The sequence below is a fragment of the Rhinoderma darwinii genome, chromosome 1 (genome assembly GCF_050947455.1).
Source record: "Rhinoderma darwinii isolate aRhiDar2 chromosome 1, aRhiDar2.hap1, whole genome shotgun sequence".
Lineage (NCBI taxonomy): Eukaryota > Metazoa > Chordata > Amphibia > Anura > Rhinodermatidae > Rhinoderma > Rhinoderma darwinii.
Genome location: NC_134687.1, coordinates 11,310,414 through 11,329,724, shown reverse-complemented (window position 1 = coordinate 11,329,724; position 19,311 = coordinate 11,310,414). Strand labels below are relative to the sequence as shown.

Below are 19,311 nucleotides of genomic sequence, written 5' to 3'. Positions count from 1 at the left end.
TGAATAACATGTCTTGATACAAGATCCCATAGTACCACATCCCATTGCCTGGATGCAATACACCACCAGTACCTGGATCAGTGGGTACAGCCAAGGACAATATATAGTAAGTCAGATAGTATGTCTTTCTTACTAAATCAACATAGTCTGAGGCAGCTAATTTCCAATTTCAGTCTAGCATAAAAAAGGTAAAACAATGCAGAGGATAATATATGTTTATTTAATCATTTATACCTTATAAAAGATTATAACTTTTAATTTCTATGCAGTCTGCTTTTCATATTTATTTCGGGCTGGAGGATAATAAGGTAGCATTTTGGGAAAAATATAAAACCTAAAAGTCCGGCACTTGATGCTAAGATGGAAAATATTTCTACGGCCACCATGTTTTTTCCTTTGGTGCTTAGATAGGAGGGGACCATTGTAATCCAGACACTACAGAATACCAGCATACTGAATGTGATGTACTTGGCTTCATTAAAACGATCGGGCAATGTTCTAGCTAAATATGCTCCGGTAAAACTAACTGCGGCCAGGAAAAATAAATAACCCAGAATACTAAAGAAACCAGCAGCAGATCCTTCATTGCACTGGATGATAACTTTTCTCTGATAGGAATGTGTGTCCTGCTCCACATATGGGGGAGAAAAGTACAGCCAATTAATGCTGATAATAACCTCAATGGATGAGGCTACCACAACTATAGAGTTTGACATATTGATTCCAATCAGTTTTCTCCATCGACTTCCAGGTCTGGATATTTTAAAAGCCATGTACACCATGAAAGTTTTGGCCAACACAGAAGACACAGAGATGGAAAAGATAATGCCAAAAACAATTTGTCGTAATTTGCACGTTCTATCGACAGGACGACCAATAAATAAAAACACACACAGAAAGCACAATGAGAGTGAGACGAGAAGGACGAAGCTCAGGTTCTTGTTATTCGCTTTGACAATTGGTGAATCTTTATGTGACACAAAAATTCCTAATATCAGAACAGAAATTGTCCAAAAAATTACAGAAATAGAGGAGAGAGCTATAGAGAGTCCATCAGAAAAGGCAAGGAATTCTTCAAGTTTGGGAAGACACTGATCCCTTTTACTACTTGACCATTCGGTATCTAAACACTTTATGCAGTTTTCACTATCTGGAAAGGTACAAAAATAAATAAATGATATTTGATTTGCACACATTTAATTATAGAGCACAGAAACAATATTTAAAGTATACCTATTATTACCAAACTAAAATCCCAATCCCTCCCGCTGTAGATGTCTATTACATGTATTGCAGTCAGAATTGTTATTTTTCCTAATCTCTACTGGTTTCTGTAAATGAAAATTGTGGACGGTCTCTTCCTGTTGTGATGTCAGAACTTGGCTGTGTATTCTAAGCCAATCAGATGTCTCCACTTGTTGCTGCCACACTCTTCTCACAGCCTGAAGCAGACAGAAGCTGAAACAGCATCCCCCTCATCCCCCTCATCCCCCTCATCCCTCTCATCCCTCTCATCCCTCTCATCCCCCTCATCCCCCTCATCCCCCTCATCCCTCTCATCCCCCTCATCCCCCTCATCCCTCTCATCCCTCTCATCCCCCTCATCCCCCTCATCCCCCTCATCCCTCTCATCCCTCTCATCCCTCTCATCCCCCTCATCCCCCTCATCCTCCTCATCCCCTCATCCCCCTCATCCCTCTCATCCCCCTCATCCCTCTCATCCCCCTCATCCCTCTCATCCCCCTCATCCCTCTCATCCCCCTCATCCCCCTCATCCCCCTCATCCCCCTCATCCCCCTCATCCCCCTCATCCCTCTCATCCCTCTCATCCCCCTCATCCCCCTCATCCTCCTCATCCCCTCATCCCCCTCATCCCTCTCATCCCCCTCATCCCTCTCATCCCCCTCATCCCCCTCATCCCTCTCATCCCCCTCATCCCCCTCATCCCTCTCATCCCCCTCATCCCCCTCATCCCCCTCATCCCTCTCATTCCCTCATCCCCCTCATCCCTCTCATCCCCCTCATCCCTCTCATCCCCCTCATCCCCCTCATCCCCCTCATCCCTCTCATCCCCCTCATCCCCCTCATCCCTCTCATCCCTCTCATCCCCCTCATCCCCCTCATCCCCCTCATCCCCCTCATCCCTCTCATCCCTCTCATCCCTCTCATCCCCCTCATCCTCCTCATCCCCTCATCCCCCTCATCCCTCTCATCCCCCTCATCCCTCTCATCCCCCTCATCCCCCTCATCCCTCTCATCCCCCTCATCCCTCTCATCCCCCTCATCCCCCTCATCCCTCTCATCCCCCTCATCCCCCTCATCCCCCTCATCCCCCTCATCCCTCTCATCCCCTCATCCCCCTCATCCCTCTCATCCCCCTCATCCCTCTCATCCCTCTCATCCCCCTCATCCCCCCTCCATCTCTCCCTCATCTCCCCTCATCTCCCCTCATCTCCCCCTCATCTCCCCCTCTTTGCGGTCTTCTATTTAATGCTTTACACTAGATGGATTTTTTTGGTAACTGAGAAGATTTCTAAACATTTAAAGAGAGACTGCAGGCAGAATAAAGGGAACTACAGGCTGCTGGACGGAAGAGTCCCCACTTTTTTTATATACAGATGTGTCCTTTGCTTGAATTTGGTTAACGACTCTAATTTCTCATTAAACAAATTCAATATAATATCGCAACATGGTAGCTAAACTCTTCAAAGGTTGCAATTTCCATCACAGACTCATATAGCATAGACATCTTGTGAGTATCACCAAATCATGTTTCATCACAAAGATGGTCATCTTGCCAATACGGCAAAACATGCCCTGTTCCCACCTTACAAAACTACACAACTATATGTTACTAAAATGAACACTTTAATTAAATTGATTTCAATAGCCAAAAAAAAAAAAAGATTAGTGAACTGGGACAGTGAACTTTTTAATATCGATGACAGCCACATCTTGTTGTACAGTACATACAGATGTAGCAAACTTTAACTTGACACTGATTTAACTACTTTACAACCACCAAGTGTTTGTACATCTTAGGGAGATAGTGGTTGTATGGTGCAGACTCATGGACTGAGCCCGCTTCATACGCAGTGGGTGTCAGCTCTATATTACAGCTGACACATTGCCCTAACTGCTGGACTCTGAGATAACTCTGAACCCAACTATTTAACCACGTAGATGCTTAGGTCAATAGCAACCATGGCATCTAAGCCATTGAAAGAGGGAGACGGAAAATGTTAACGTTTTTTATATACAAAAATAAAAATGTAAATAATAGAAGTAAATAAAACCCTTTTCCCATTTTCCCCCAAAAGTAATGTAAAAAAAACACAAAAAACGTAATTGGTATGACCGCATCCGTAAAAGTCCAAACTTTTACAATATAACAATATTTAACTCGGATGGTGAAACATTGTAAAAAATAAATAAAATACAAACGCTAGACTTACTGTTTTATGGTCACCTCATCTCCCACAAAAAAATGGAATAAAAAGTGATCAAAAAGTCGCATGTACCCTAAAATGGTATCAATAAAAACTACAACTTGTCCCGAAAAAACAAGTCCAACAAAAAAATAAAACAAGAAGTTCTGGCTCTAAGTATATGGCGGCACAAAACAAATTTTAATTTTCACAAAATGTTTCTATTTTGTAATAGTAACAAAACATAAAAATGACCATATTAATGTGATGTCCCTTTAATCGTATTGACCCACAGAATAAAGTTAACATGTTTTTTTTTTACTGCAGGGTGAACCCGTAAAAAAGAAACCCAAAAATCAATAGGGAAATTGCTGTTTTTTTTTTCCTTCCACACTAAAAATAATTTTTCATGGTGTCCTAGTATATTAGGGTATGTGCACACACACTAATTACGTCCGTAATTGACGGACGTATTTCGGCCGCAAGTACCGGACCGAACACAGTGCAGGGAGCCGGGCTCCTAGCATCATACTTATTTACGATGCTAGGAGTCCCTGCCTCTCCGTGGAACTACTGTCCCGTACTGAAAACATGATTACAGTACGGGGCAGTTGTCCTGCAGCGAGGCAGGGACTCCTAGCATCGTACATAAGTATGATGCTAGGAGCCCGGCTCCCTGCACTGTGTTCGGTCCGGGACTTGCGGCCGAAATACGTCCGTCACTTACGGACGTAATTAGTGTGTGTGCACATAACCTTATTTAATGGAGCCATTAGAAAGCCTCAATGGATCGTCCCGCAATAAAAAAAAAGCAGTTATACGGCTATGTCAATGGTAAAATGAAAAAGTTATGGCTCTTGGAAGGTAAAGATGGGAAAAACAAAAATGTAAAAAATGAATAATGGCCTGGTCATTAAAGGGTTAACTTACCACCTAACACAACAAAAGCCATTGAAATGACATTGAAAAATGCAAGTTAAAATTTCCACAGTGTCACCTTAGGTGTCAAGTTGGAGAATACTACATCTGTACCCCTCACCGCCTGTTAATACTACGACTTTCAGCAAAGTTATATCTCATCGCATCTACTGACCGTATGTTTTTTCTCTGGTTTGAAGGGACCATTATAATCCAGACACTACAGAATACCATCGTCCTTTTTACACTTTTGATATTTCCATTTGTAGTTTTAAAATGATCTTAAAACTCATTAGCTAAAATTAAAGATTTAACATGCAGAAATTTCCCATTTAAAAAAAAAAAAAAAAATCTGTATTTTAATTTATTGTTACCGGTTTTATTGGATATTTCTCCTTCAGAGCACGCTACACAACCATAACAGCAGATTGGCTTCCCATTAATCTTGATCTTTCTGCTGCCATGTGGACAATTTTCCGAACATTGAGATCTTGGTATCTACATTATAAAGAACAATATGGCTATAAAAAAAAAAAATATGTATTCTGCATTGATAGATATGAAGTTCTGGGACTGTCAATTCAAGGGATTATTGCAGGGGATTAAGCATGATTGAAAATTTTGTAAAATAACCAAAAACATTTTATGGTAATATTTAATATGAAAAAATTTTGGTAAAAAAATCTACCCCCAAATCCATAAAACATGCATTTTAATGCACCATTTGTCACCTTGTTATTCTTCCAGGTTACCAGCGATGTGTTGATATAAAGCTGCCGGGGTGGTGATGCCCATGGTGTGAAAGAACCTACAAGGTTAATTTTGAGATATTTTTTGCTTATCATCATCCAATTGTATATCATATAGATTGTATTCAATTCCCCTTTTTCATCATAGTATAACGTCTTCTCCGATCCAACATTATACTTAATATCTCTCAGGTATTGATTTAGCTTAAAAAAAAAAAAAAAATAATATTATTTTATTTTAGCTTAGAAGTGTGGTCTGGATAATAATCTAGAAAATTTACCGCTGTAAATTTTTCTGGTTTATTATTCCATACACGTGCAAAGATCCCATCTTATCAGCACCAAAGCATCGTCATATCTTAGAGTAACCTCCACAATGTTTAAGGGCGTGTTCACACTGAGCGGATTTCATTGTGTAAAATCCACAGCGTGTAACAGTAGCAGCACGCGCAGAAAAAAAATCTGCTTAGTAAATGTGCATAAATTGACCTGCGGTGCGGTTGTTTAAGCCGCAACGTGTCAATTTATTCTGCGGAATTGTTGTACATTGTTGGAGTTTTTCCACATTGTGTTGAATGGGGAGGTAAAAGCCTCAACAAATACCAAATGTTGCGATTTTTTTTTTGCGGCAAAAAAGCTGCAATTCCGCCGCAAAAATTGCAAATCTGAAATAAAAACCTTTTACAAGTTTCAATTTAATTTAATTTAATTTAAATCAAGTCCATGCTTTCTTCCCTGGCGTTGTCATAGTGACAGCTCCTTGTTCCTTCGGGTGTTCTCCGTACAGCCCGGCCTCCTGGGATGACGTTTAATCACAGGCTGTAGCGGTCACATGGGCTGCAGCGTCATCTCAGGATGCCGGGCCGCACAGAGAACACAGGGATGGGTCCCTATGGAGGCGCCAGTAAAGCTAAGTATTGACGATTTTTCAGCTTTGTTCTACAGCCGTGATTCCGGCAAAAATCTGCACCACAATTTTGTGGATGACATTCCCTGCGGGTGCTAGCTCTGATACACTGTCTAATTTTACAAAGCGTAGCTGACCTGTGTGAACCGGAAGGAGGGAATTAATTGCACTACTTATTTAATATAGTTGCCCTTAGCACCACTCTAATTTAAAAATCCTATCTCCTTAACACACACATTTAAAGGGGTTTTCTTATCAGAGACATTTATGATATATCCACAGGATATGTCATACATGTTAGATAGATGCGGGTCCCACCTCTGGGACCCGCACCAATCTCTAGAACGGGGCCCCTAAACCCCATTTTACTGTTCTGTGTTGTGGCTGAAATGTGTGATTTCCAACCATGAATTACGGAATTTACTGAGCTACGCTGTTTTTGTAAGTGCCATACAACTGAATGGGGGTTACGGAAACAGCGTAGCTCGCATGCTTCACTGCTTCACTGCAACTGCCATTGGCTACGTTGAGAGAGCTAGGCTGTTTTTGTAATTCATGGTCGGAAATCACATGCTTCAGCCACGACACAGAGCAGTAGAACAGGGTTTAAGGGGCCCTGTTAGAGATATCCTGTGGATATGTCATAAATGTCTCTGATGGGAAAACCCCTGGGCCTGTTCACATTTACTGTGGAGGCTCTATTAGGGGTCTCCATCACTGATCCGGCTATGAAGTGAATAAGAGCAGAGCTGCAGTAACCCTGCATGGCCACTATACAGTGATTGGACCCATTTGGTTCCGGCACAACCACTGCATAACGTCCGATGCCCAGAGGCAGCCAGAATAGCTGATCAGTGTGAGGTCCAGGTGTCAGACCCCTACCAATCATATATCCATATCCTATCCTGTGTAAAACATCCCCTAGACTAAATAACTCCTTTAATTTGTGATGTCAGGATCTGAACTTCCTGGATTTGAACTCTGGACTCTCCAGTCTTGCTTTGCAGTCTTGACCGCTTTGCTACAGAGGGAGCCTTGCTTGTTCTAGTTTTGGCCCACCATGTGTTTACTGCCCTGGGTAATTAGTTATGGATTGCAACTGCTGTGTAGCCAATCACAGTGATTGCTGACCTATATTTACCCACAGCTTTGTACTTCCAGTACCAGATTAATCTTGCTTCTCTGAGCATACCTACTATTGATCTCCTGTGTACTAAACTTTGTATACGTCTGACCCCGGCTGATCCCTCTCTCCATTGTACTTATTCACCTTCAACCCAGTCATCATTTGGGGACTAGCCCAGGGACCGACACCTGGAAATTCCCCTGCAGCAAAGTCCATATCTTCTTGCAAGGGTTCAGGGTAAAGACCAGGAGATTCCTTAGCCTCTGCCCCCCAGGTTAGCCTGCGCCAACCCATTTACGGCTTTTATTTTTCTAGCTTTCTGCACTACAACTCTTTGAAGAACAACTTCTTGAAGTGTAATTTCTAATGTGCTATGAACACTACATTTCCATTGACTACTATTCTGTCGTTGCCTTGTCTATTAGATTCCAGGCCTGACAATCAGCATTGTTACATGTGAATTAAGAATAATAATGATGATAAAATATTTTTAAAAATAAACCTGAACACTACTGTACTTGTTAGAAGCACAGGTAGTAGTAGACTGTCTATCGTCATGATCAGATTGGCACAGTCTAACCGCGGGGTACAGAGTCTAATGGACCTCTTGTCTTCACCCTTCACTCCTCATGGAGGTACTATATGGTCTTTGTTGCATGGCTCTCCCCAGGTCACAGTTCCTAATAGTCTTCAACTGGTGATAACCAAATTGCAAAAAACAGAAAGCAAAGACATGTTCAGAACATAACTAGAGATCAGAACCAAAGGTCAATTTAGCAGCAGTATCAGCGATCAGAGAAGAGATGGAGTTACCAATGTAGCTGAAGGTCAGGATCCAAAGTCTGCAGCTGATCAGGGAGAAGCACAAGGACTGGAACCAAAATTGGAGCAACGAGTCAAAGTCACGAACAACCCGACAGAAGGACAACGGAGCAGGGCTTAAGAAAGGTGCAAGGCACATAGACACTCCGACAGTGAGAGTCTAGAAAGGCAAACCACCAGTGTGACATCATTGCGAAGCATCGGTAGTCACAAGACCACCAACCACAACACAGGCAGCCGAAAAAGACAGAGCGCTGGGAAGAGAGAAGAGCACTCTGGAACGAGGAAAGGTGAGTAATATGTTAACTAACATGATAATTAATGTCAAATGTTTACCTTGTGTCTGTATTTATGATTTTTTATTTTATTTCCATAAAAATCTCTTCCCAGCGATACAAGCAAAGCATCCAGTGCATACGCCATGGTAAGTAACGCATTGTATACAACCGGAGAACCAATTGTGAATAAGGCATAAGAGATTTCTGTGATATCCTCTTCTCCTGAACAATTGCGGAGATTTATTCTATACAATAGCTCAAATACTTTGTTTTTAAAGTTATTTGTTGACAAGCACCGATAATGCGTCATCCATATATCTTCAAGCATCTTGTCATCCGGATAATTGGAAGGATTGACTTTCTTAAGAAACTGCTTCATGGCACCTGTATCATATGGATTCATCAATAGTTCTTTATTACTATTATACGCTATATCAACATCCATATTAGGTAAAAATCCCAGACAACAGTTAAATGCTTGGAAACATTTTTCTACTAATTCATTATTGGTAAACCAGCTGGGTGGAAGGATAAAAGTCTTTGTGTTCAGAACATAATCAGGCAGCTGTAAAACGTCAGCCATATAGAAAGAAACCGTTCCACAAACAAGAATAATATTCGATGAGGAGCTTGAGATGATCTCCCTGTTTTTATCATTTTTAAATCGTATTTTTTGAGTATCCTCATGATCTGATCTTAGCGAAAAGACTTTAGCTATAAACTCTACGCAGACGTCCTGACTATTAAGAAATGAGGAGAGAGTTTGGCTTTCTCGGTTTCCACTGTCATCGGCACTCGTGATAATCCCAACCCAGTTCCATGAAAATTGCTTCAGTAATCTTAAAACAGCAGAGAAGTAGACCTGGTCACTAAGTGCTGTACGGAACAGATATGGATACAGAGCTCTGTCACTGAGCAGCGGATCTGTAGCGCCATAGCTGATCTGGAAAAACAATAGATAAGTGTATATTTACAAAAATATTGCCGTTTGAAAAATTATTTATGCCAAGTCAATCCCTAAAGTGATACTCCAAGCCAAAACATATAGCATATCTATCATAAAAAAAATCTTAATCCCTTCTTAGCTTCTTACAGGGCTATAGATATTTATTATATGTAGTATAGCCAGAAAGGTGTCACCTGCGTATTTGGGGTCTTTTTTCCAATCTTCTTTTTTCTATAAATATTTATTTTCTCTCTAGATTCACACTTAGTGGATAGGCTCTTCCTCATGTGATATTAGAACTGTGCTATTTGCTCTGAACCAATCAGATGTCTTCAGTGTCAGATTAAGTAGACCATAGGCTCTGGGCTGTTCTGAAAACTTTGGACCCCTTTCTCCACCACCAGCCTGCCGTGTCTGTGGTCAACATCACCTTTCTGTGCGAGCATTGATAAATAAGTGTTACGATTACCCTGGTCAAAGGGCTGTGTCTCTACATACTGACAGTCTCCAACTATCACTGACAGTATAACACTGTGTTCAGACACATTCTCCTGGCAAGGGGAATGATAACACCCAGTTGTCTATCAGTCCTAGACTTCACAAAGACTTTTTGTGCAATACAAGGATTTCCTATAAGAGACATGTCAGGAGAGGTGACAGTTCCTCTAAAAATCCAGTGACTCACTGGTGACGTCTTCTCTAATGGGAGTCATTCTCTTTTATTCTCCATCTGACACAAACTGTTATGATGACTTCTCCTGACCACTGAAGAGTTTCCTGCCAAGACCTCTTTGCCCCTCGCTTCTGCAGCCATTTCCAGCCCCTATGGAAACACAAAAATTAAGACACCAAATCCCCTCAATTCAGACCCCAAGTTCATACAATAACTCAGAAAAATAAATTCAGACCCCACACCAGACCCTAGAATACATATAGACCCCAGACCTTCTAAACTATTGGAGTACCCAGACCAGAGCCCCCTAAATATAGAACAAGCACCCCAGAACAAGCACCATAAATACAGACCTCAAACCAGACCCCTAAATACAGACTTCCAGACCTGACCCCTAAACTAATAATGACCCCAGACCTGACTCCCTAAACTAATACACACCTCAGGACAGACCCCTAATTACAGATCCAAAACCCCCTAAACTTATATAGACCACAGGCCCCCTAAATACAGACACGTAAACTGATACAGACCCCAGATCATAGCCCCTAAATACGGACCCCAGACCAGACCCCTTAAACTAATACAGACCTCATATACTTACATAGCAGCTCACAGTCTTCTCTATGGAGTCTTGCTGCTGTACTCTCATGTTTAAGGACCTGCCTACATGGTCATGTGACCTGCAGATTTTTCAACATAACAAGAACGGGAAACATTAGGTCATCTGACCTTATGTCTTCAGGTCCTTTTGCAGGACATACACAATGCAGTTTTGTCACGGCAAAAAGTGAGGCAAAACTGAAACGCACTTTTGGTCTTGAGTCCCAGACAGCCGCCCCAAACGCCCCTATGGTGAACTGCCACTGGATGTCTTTCCCCTTTACTGACCCTCTCCACTCACAGGATGCAATCTCACTCACAGACTGAGGAAGAGAGACTGTAACAAGACCCCACCTCCTCCTTCCTCCCCTCTCACAGCACACTGACACTGAGCAAGAGATACTGCTGCAGCTTTCTCCTCCCTGTCTATTATTAAGGCTTCTTTAACACTATCGTTACTTTCAGTTTACCTCTCTTCCATCAGAGGAAGAGAGGATCGATACATTAAGCGGAAAGCAACGGCTCCATTAGAATTACCATTGGTTTCAATGGTAATTCTTTTGTATCAGTTGCTTTACGTTTGTCTCCATTCGCTAAGTTTCCGTTTTATTGAATGGAAACAAAAGTTCTGCAGACTGCACTTTTGTTTCCATTCAAAAAAGCTGAAACCTAGCGAATGGAGACAAATGGAAACCAACTGATAGAAAATAATTACCATTGAAACCAAAGGTAATTCTAATGGAACCGTTGCTTTCTGCTTAATGTATCGATCCTCTCTTCCTCTGATGGAGGAGAGGTAAACTGATAGTAAGGCTGGGTTCACACAGAGTTTTTTGCAGGAGGAAATTCTGCCTCAAAATTCCGTTTGGAAGTTTGAGGCAGATTTTCCTCTGCCTCCACGCCGATTTTCGCTGGGTTTTTCGCCCGCGGCCATTGAGCACCGCGGGCATAAAACTCTGCGAAGTATGCTTTCTCTGCCTCCCATTGATGTCAATGGGAGGTCAGAGGTGTAAACGCCCGAAGATAGGGCATGTCCTTTCTTTCTCCCGCAAGATGGTTTTACCGCTCGCGGGAAAAAGATGCCTCCGCCTCCCATTGAAATCAATGGGAGGCATTTTCGGGCCGTTTTTGACGAGTTTTGTGGTGTGGTTTCCGCGTAAAAAAACTTTGCAAAAAAACTCTGTGTGAACCCAGCCTTAGGGTAGTGTGAACTTAGCCTAACTGTTTCAATCTAGACAGATTGTTTTGGTGACAGAAGAGGTTTCTGAACATAGATCCTGAGCCTGCAAGCAGTGAAAGGGAAACTACAGGCTGCTTTCCAAGTTTTATATATTTACATGTATTAGTGATTTATGCATCAAAAAAGTAATCATGACAGGTACGCTTTAAAAATGGCCAATTAGGGGAATTAAATATACCGGGTCTTTGCTCTGTCTTGTGTTCCACCAAAAAACAGTTTTAAGTGCGTGATCTGCACGAGCTCAGAGCCGGATGCACTGATCTCTAGCTCCAAGTTTGTAGGAATAATATCCACATCCAGCCTTAGCACACAACCATATAAATGACCCAAAACACCACCAGCTGAGCCCAACAGGGCAGCAGCTACCCCAGAATATTCAATACGGAAAGCAGGAAATTTCCACCGAGTCCCACTTTGATTCCGGAGCTTAGTCCTCGATTGACAGCTGCAAGCTATGCGTAATCTGTGGAAAACCACCTCACCTGTGTTGTCATCCGGCACATAAAGCTCAGCCATACATCCAACAGCCTCCAATGAGGGCCCCTACGACTTTATTAACACAAATTGGGCAGTTTGGGGTTTGGCCCTTTTCCGGTCCTCATGACTGCGCCCCAATGCACAAGGTCCATAAAGACACAGGTTTGGGGATTTGGGTGTGGAAGAACTTGACAGCCAGAACCGACTAAATCAATATCAATTTACTTTATCATAGGGATTATTTTTTGCCTTCTTTTGGTTCAAATCTGCATGATAAAAGTTTGAACTACCATAGACGGCCTTTGGCTTGAACCTCCTGTTAGTGAGGAAAATTAATAGTTTGGGTGGGTGCTTGGTTTCTTGTTTCTTACCTGGGTATATCCGTACACATTTAGCAGTTGTGCTATGGGCAGAGTTGTCACAGATAAAAGATCTCCAATAAAACCTGCAATGTTATCTTCTTCCATGCAATAGTAATTCGGTACAACAGCTCCCGGGCCTGATAATATTTGTATCAAACTTTTCAGAGCCTTATTGGCATTAGTACAAGAATCAGACACATAATATCCTAATGTCACATTGGGTAAAATGTAAGGATTTCTATTCACTTCCTCAATGGCAAATTGGAAGTCCAAAAAGTGTTTGTAATTGGATAAAAGGGGCCTGTGGGTAAATATAACATTTCATAAGATTAGCTATCATTGCAGTATTGGATGCTTTGTAACACGCCAGCAGATACAAATTCCTGGGATATATTACTACAGAGAAAAGTGAAACACTAAGACTTGGCTTTTTCAGCTTTTCTGAAAATGTTTCTTCTTTGATTTAATGGAAAAAGTTCCAGCAAAACAGGAATAAGACATAAGGGTATTATTTGATATATATATATATATACACAGTCTTCATTTCTGTCCATATAGAGTTCACGTAGAGAGACTGGCCGAGACATTTTGCCAGTCATGTCATGCAAAAGTTGGACGAGGTTCATCGTTCTCCACAAAAGAGATGTACTGTGTTAGTCTTAGGGATGTGTGATCTGCGTGGCGGTACATGGCGCATCAGCCACCCCTTACTGAAGTGGGGGAAACGCATATGCCCTGACATCCGAGGCTATTAACCACAAAGAATCTTAATACTAATTGCATGGCAGTATTATTTAGACATTGTATCGTACTGTCGTTATATTACTTTTTGCTTTTTAGCTGTTTTTTGTTAGCACTGTATGGTGGTATTATTTAAACACTGTATTTTGGTGATGTTTGAGCATTGTATGGTGGTATATGTATGTACGGGATGTATGTATGTATGTTGTATTGGAGCACGGCTCGAAAATCTGCCGTGCCCACAATCGCAGGCCGTGATTGCGGGCACAGCCGTGTGCATGAGGCTTTACCCTGTAAGAGATTCTGCTGCTCTCTTCTTTTTGTTCATCATCTCGTCTATGACTTATTTGCACCAGCCACACAAGGGGTCAAGAGATGGGTGAAGGAAAGTGTAGCACCCACACATTCAAGAAACAACTAGTCACTTAAAAGGGTTAATTGTTCATATATGAAAATTTACAACTGTGAAACTGGTCAAATATTTATTTTATTTGGCCGTGTAATGCATTGTGTCTGCGTCAGAGACGAAAAGTCCTCAAATGCTACATGAACACTAAAGCAATAGATATTCTTTTATGTTTTTGGAACACTGTGCTCGTAAAAAAAAAAAAAAACTGTAATGCTGTGCGTAAACAGCATCACAATTACAAGTGTGCTCGGCCCACGTCACAGGAATTTTATTTTATCGTGCATGTACATAGCAGTTTTCTTTATTAGCCATTGCACTGCGGTGAAAGACTGAAGAATACAATGTAAGACGGATTATATATTATTTATTTATTTAACCTTTCCCGTGTCCCAGATAAAAAAAAAATTGGGACGTTTCATGTACAAAGCAGTGACGTTAACTCCTTCTCGCCCATACCAGGTAAATGACCAGGCTAAGGGACTGGTCCTTGTGCCTGCAGTACATTCATTTGCGTGCTGTGCTAGATGGCACTTTTTAAAGGGGTCTCCCGGTCATAGACATTTATTGCACACACTTTTCATAACTCCCATAAACTATATTAGTGTCAGACAATAATTCCCATTTCTACAAACTGAGACATATTATGAGACTATTTTTTACATCGCTATCTTTACTTCTATAATAAAGTTTTGGTTGTTTTTTTTTTTTGCTTTATTTTTACTTTTTTACCAGATGAAACTTTAATATGCAGTAAAATCTCAGAGTGACTAATTACACAACATTTTGTTTTTTTAATTTATATTTTTTTGGGTCAGTAGCGTTTTCTTTCTAAATACAGCATTGTCTAGATATGACTTTTTTTTCTGTTGTTTTTTTTTTTTTTTTTTATATAGGATTCTCTTCAGGACTTCAAAAACACCAGAAAAGTCTCATGTATAAAATGTCCCAAAATAAAAAAAACACCACAGTTTTTTTAAATATGAAAAAGGTTTTCCCACTAAGAACATTTATCCCCTATCCACTGGGACCCACATCGATCACTAGTACAGGGGTCCGAAGCTCGTGTTCCCCCTCACTGCATGATCGCAATCAGGAAAATGTTAAATAGAGCGTTGGTCAGGCATATGCTTTTCAATGCCTATGGGGCCAAGGAAGACAGCAGGGCTTGGCTGTTTCAAATAATCCTGTAGACATCCTCCGCACTGCACAAATGGGGGCTCGGGACCCTCGCTCTAGTGTTTTGGGGGTGGGGCCCCCAGTGGTGGGGACCCCAGCAATCATACATTTATCACCTATTCTAGTTTCACAAGGGAGTGTTCAGTCTGTATGTCGGCCGTATTGTAATTTTTCTTTTTTTGAAAAATTTAAAGAAATTGACAGCCACAGAAATATATATGGTTTTCTTTTCATTGTGTAAGTATACAGTATTTTCCTCTCTCTTAAGGCCTCATGCACACGACCATATTTTTTCCCACCCGTAAATACTGGCGTAAATACGGGTCCGGTGTCACACGTATTCCACCCGTTTTGCACCAGTATTTACGAACCCGTGCCCGTAAATATGGGTCCGGTGTCACCCGTATTCCACCCGTATTTACGGGCACGTTTTTGGCGGCAAAATAGCACTGCACTAATCGGCAGCCCCTTCTCTCTATCAGTGCAGGATAGAGAGAAGGGACAGCCCTTTCTGTAATAAAAGTTAAAGAAATTCATACTTACCCGGCCGTTGTCTTGGTGACGCGTCCCTCTCTTCACATCCAGCCCGACATCCCTGGATGACGCGGCAGTCCATGTGACCGCTGCAGCCTGTGATTGACCTGTGATTGGCTGCAGCGGTCACATGGCCTGAAACGTCATCCAGGACGTCGGGCCGGATGTCAAGAGGGATGCGTCACCAAGGCAACGGGCGGGAGACCGGACTGGAGGAAGCAGGAAGTTGTCGGTAAGTATGAAAGTCTTTTATTTTTATTTTTTACAGGTTTATACTGATCGGTAGTCACTGTCCAGGGTGCTGAAAGAGTTACTGCCGATCAGTTAACTCTTTCAGCTCCCTGGACAGTGACTATTTACTGACGTCGCTTAGCAACGCTGCCGTAATGATGGGTGCACACATGTAGCCACCCGTCATTACGAGAGCTCCATAGACTTCTATGGACTGTCCGTGCCGTTATTACGGCCTGAAATAGGACATGTTCTATCTTTTTCAACGGCACGGGCACCTTCCCGTGAGAAAACGGGAAGGCACCCGTCGCCAATAGAAGTCTATGAGCCCGTTATTACGGGTCGTAATTACGACCCGTAATAACGGGAGTTTTTAAGGTCGTGTGCATGAGGCCTTACTCTGAGCCCTATTTCTAAATATTACACATTACATATAAACAAAAACAATGGAACATAAGTTCATTATTTAATTCTAAACGTACGAAAAAAAAATAAAAAAAATTACTTACTGTAAATCCCTAATATAAAAGCATTCAGTGTAAGGGCACATTCAGACATGGCGGAATTGCTGTTGAATTTCTGCTGTGGACAGTCCGCAGCGGAATTCTGCAGCAGCCGTTTTTTACATTTGTTTCTATACATTTTTAGGAAACTTAGTTCAGAAGTTGCGGAAAATAACTGTGCGGAATTTAGGCTGCGGTGCAGAATTTCCCCTCCCAGCATGCACTGTCTGTTGCGGAGAAGAAGTGGAATTTCACTGCGGATTTCAGACTTTGCAATGCAAAAACTGAAATCTGTGGCAAGTCGGCTGTGTTTTCTGCAATGTCTGAATTACCTGTCAAATATGCAAATGTTGCTGCAGATTCGTTGCGTAATTGCCCCGAATCTGCACCAACATTTGCAGCGAAAAAATTCTGCCACGTGTGAAAATGACCTAAAGATTCAGATCAATTTATAAAAAAAGAAAAACTAACTACTGACAATATAGTTTAAAAAAAATGTTCAGGTTTAGGAACCCTCCACGCTCTGTGTAATTGCCGCGTTTTTTCAGGAGGGAATTTCGGAAGGAAAAAACGCAGCAGAATACAGTGGCAGCAACATGGGTGAGATCTAACAAATCTCATCCACACGCTGCATAAAATTTCCGAGCCAAAATTTACCCGCGGTGCATATTTTTCGGAACGCGGTATGTCAATTCCTGCTACGGAAAGTGTGCAGAATTGCTGAGTTTTCCAGAGGAGATGGGAAACATTGGGAAAAACACAGCAATTTACGCACCATTTTCTGCTGTAAAAACGGCAGGAAATGGTGCGTTTTTGCCGCAGTGGAAAGCCTCTGACTTTCAACGGAATTGCTTCAGAAATTTTCTGCAGCAATTCTGTTGTGTGTGGACAAACCCTTACAATGAAAATGATCAATCTAATAAGTGAGTTATAAAAAAAACTAAAGAAAGTGAAAACAGCGTTCTTGTTGGCTTCTCATTATATACAAGAGAAACAGATCTGGGCATAAAATATTTAAACTATCTGAATGTATGAAAAGTAACACTGCAGATATATCCTAAGTGACTACCAGGGATTGCCAAGTAAAACCCACATCTGGCCCAAATTAGACATCAATTCATGGGATCAATACAAGAGACAAGAACCTGCCCACCTGATCACTTTCTATAGAAATCCAAAAATATTTTCTTTTTTATTGTTTTTTTCACAGTAAAAATGTTTATACCATAATTTTCCCCTCTAATACTTAATACTATCTATCTATCTATCTATCTATCTATCTATCTATCTATCTATCTATCTATCTATCTATCTATCTATGTCATATCTATCTATCTATCTATCTATCTATCTATCTATCTATCTATCTATCTATCTATCTATCTATCTATCTATCTATCTCATATCTATCTATCTATCTATCTATCTATCTATCTATCTATCTATCTATCTATCTATCTATCTATCTATCTATCTATCTATCTATCTCATATCTATCTATCTATCTATCTATCTATCTATCTATCTATCTATCTATCTATCTATCTATCATCTATCTATCTATCTATCTATCTATCTATCTATCTATCTATCTATCTATCTATCTATCTATCTATCTATCTATCTATCATCTATCTCATATCTATCTATCTATCTATCTATCTATCTATCTATCTATCTATCTATCTATCTATCTATCTATCTATCTATCTATCTATCTATCTATCTATCTATCTATCTATCTATCTATCTATCTGTCTGTCTATCTATCTATCTATCTATCTATCTATCTATCTATCTATCTATCTATCTATCTATCTATCTATCTATCTATCTATCTATCTATCTCATATCTATCTATCTATCTATCTATCTATCTATCTATCTATCTATCTATCTATCTATCTATCTATCTATCTATCTATCTATCTATCTATCTATCATCTATCTCATATCTATCTATCTATCTATCTATCTCATATCTATCTATCTATCTATCTATCTATCTATCTATCTATCTATCTATCTATCTATCTATCTATCTATCTATCTATCTATCTATCTATCTATCTATCTATCTATCTATCTATCTATCTATCTATCTATCTATCTATCTCTCTATCTCTCTATCTATCTCTCTATCTATCTCTCTATCTCTCTATCTATCTATCTATCTATCTATCTATCTATCTATCATGTCAGTTATTTTCTACTGTGACTTACCCATTACAAAACATAACACTACAATAAGAATTTGTTGAAAGCTCCTCCATGTTCAGATTAACAGTGAATATTCCTGCAATGATAATGTCTCCAGGTTTGTAATATTCATATTCTTCTATTGCCTTTTTCATTCGCAGCTTACATGTAGGCAATGATTCCAACGTCATACAAAGAGTGAGACACAGGACGATCCCAGCCGGCATTACTGGATGACAAGACATTCTGAATAGCAGTTAATAACTATTAGAATCTGAGTAGACTTCAGTGATACGATATCTGCCATACGTTGATAAAATTTTGCCTCTGTGTTGGAATATACAAAATCTCAAGCATTATATATACTAGAGATATAGACAATTTGTAATTGTCACACTAATAATAAACTCCCCAGATGTATCCAACTCACAAGGAAAAAAATTGTCACACTGTAATAATAAACTCCCCAGATGTATCCAACTCACAAGGAAAAAAATTGTCGTAATTATTTTCCTTAAAGTAGCGTCGTAAAATAATCTTGTCAACTGTTTCGCAACGTCAGAGTTGCATTTCAGGTTATGAAATTACATACTTGTTTAGTGAAAAATAAATTGATTAGTGAAATTACTATAACTTAAAAGGGTTTTCTGCTTAGATCTGTCTCTGCTTTTTAGAAGGGAGCTGAACACAAAGGGGGGATATATTAACTCCTTAATGACCGGGCATGTTTGTACCTTAATGACCAAGCCAGATTTGTCAAATCTGGTATGTCTGACTTTATCAGAGAATAACTCTGTGAAAGTTGTGAATGTCCAAGTAATTCTGACATTGTTTTTTCGTCACATGTTGTACTTTATTTTAGTGGTAAAAGTAGACTGATACGATTTGCGGAAATTAATAAAAAAATAGAAAAATGGAAGAAATTTTGTCAAAATTACCATTTTTCCCTATTTTTAACTGCAATATGTCACATATGTACACACATACTG

General features: G+C 40.4%; 1 protein-coding gene across 1 annotated transcript; it reads right to left on the bottom strand.

The window, feature by feature from the left end:
• Nucleotides 1-254: 254 nt before the first annotated feature.
• Nucleotides 255-18,549, bottom strand: LOC142750023 (vomeronasal type-2 receptor 26-like). The gene is made up of 5 exons (XM_075860353.1): nt 18,347-18,549; nt 12,539-12,830; nt 8,287-9,171; nt 4,721-4,844; nt 255-1,150 (listed from the first exon to the last, which is right to left on the bottom strand). Exons 1-5 carry the CDS (start codon nt 18,547-18,549, stop codon nt 255-257), a joined length of 2,400 nt encoding a protein of 799 aa, XP_075716468.1.
• Between the last annotated feature and the right edge of the window lie 762 nt (nt 18,550-19,311).

Excerpts from the sequence above, each read along its gene's own strand:
- LOC142750023 (XM_075860353.1), bottom strand. The coding sequence starts at position 18,549 with ATGCCGGCTGGGATCGTCCTGTGTCTCACTCTTTGTATGACGTTGGAA. Across the intron at positions 12,831-18,346 it reads AGTGTTATGTTTTGTAATGG|GCCCCTTTTATCCAATTACA; the intron begins GTAAGTCACAGT and ends ATTTACCCACAG. Across the intron at positions 4,845-8,286 it reads ATCATAAATACAGACACAAG|ATACCAAGATCTCAATGTTC; the intron begins GTAAACATTTGA and ends TTTATAATGTAG.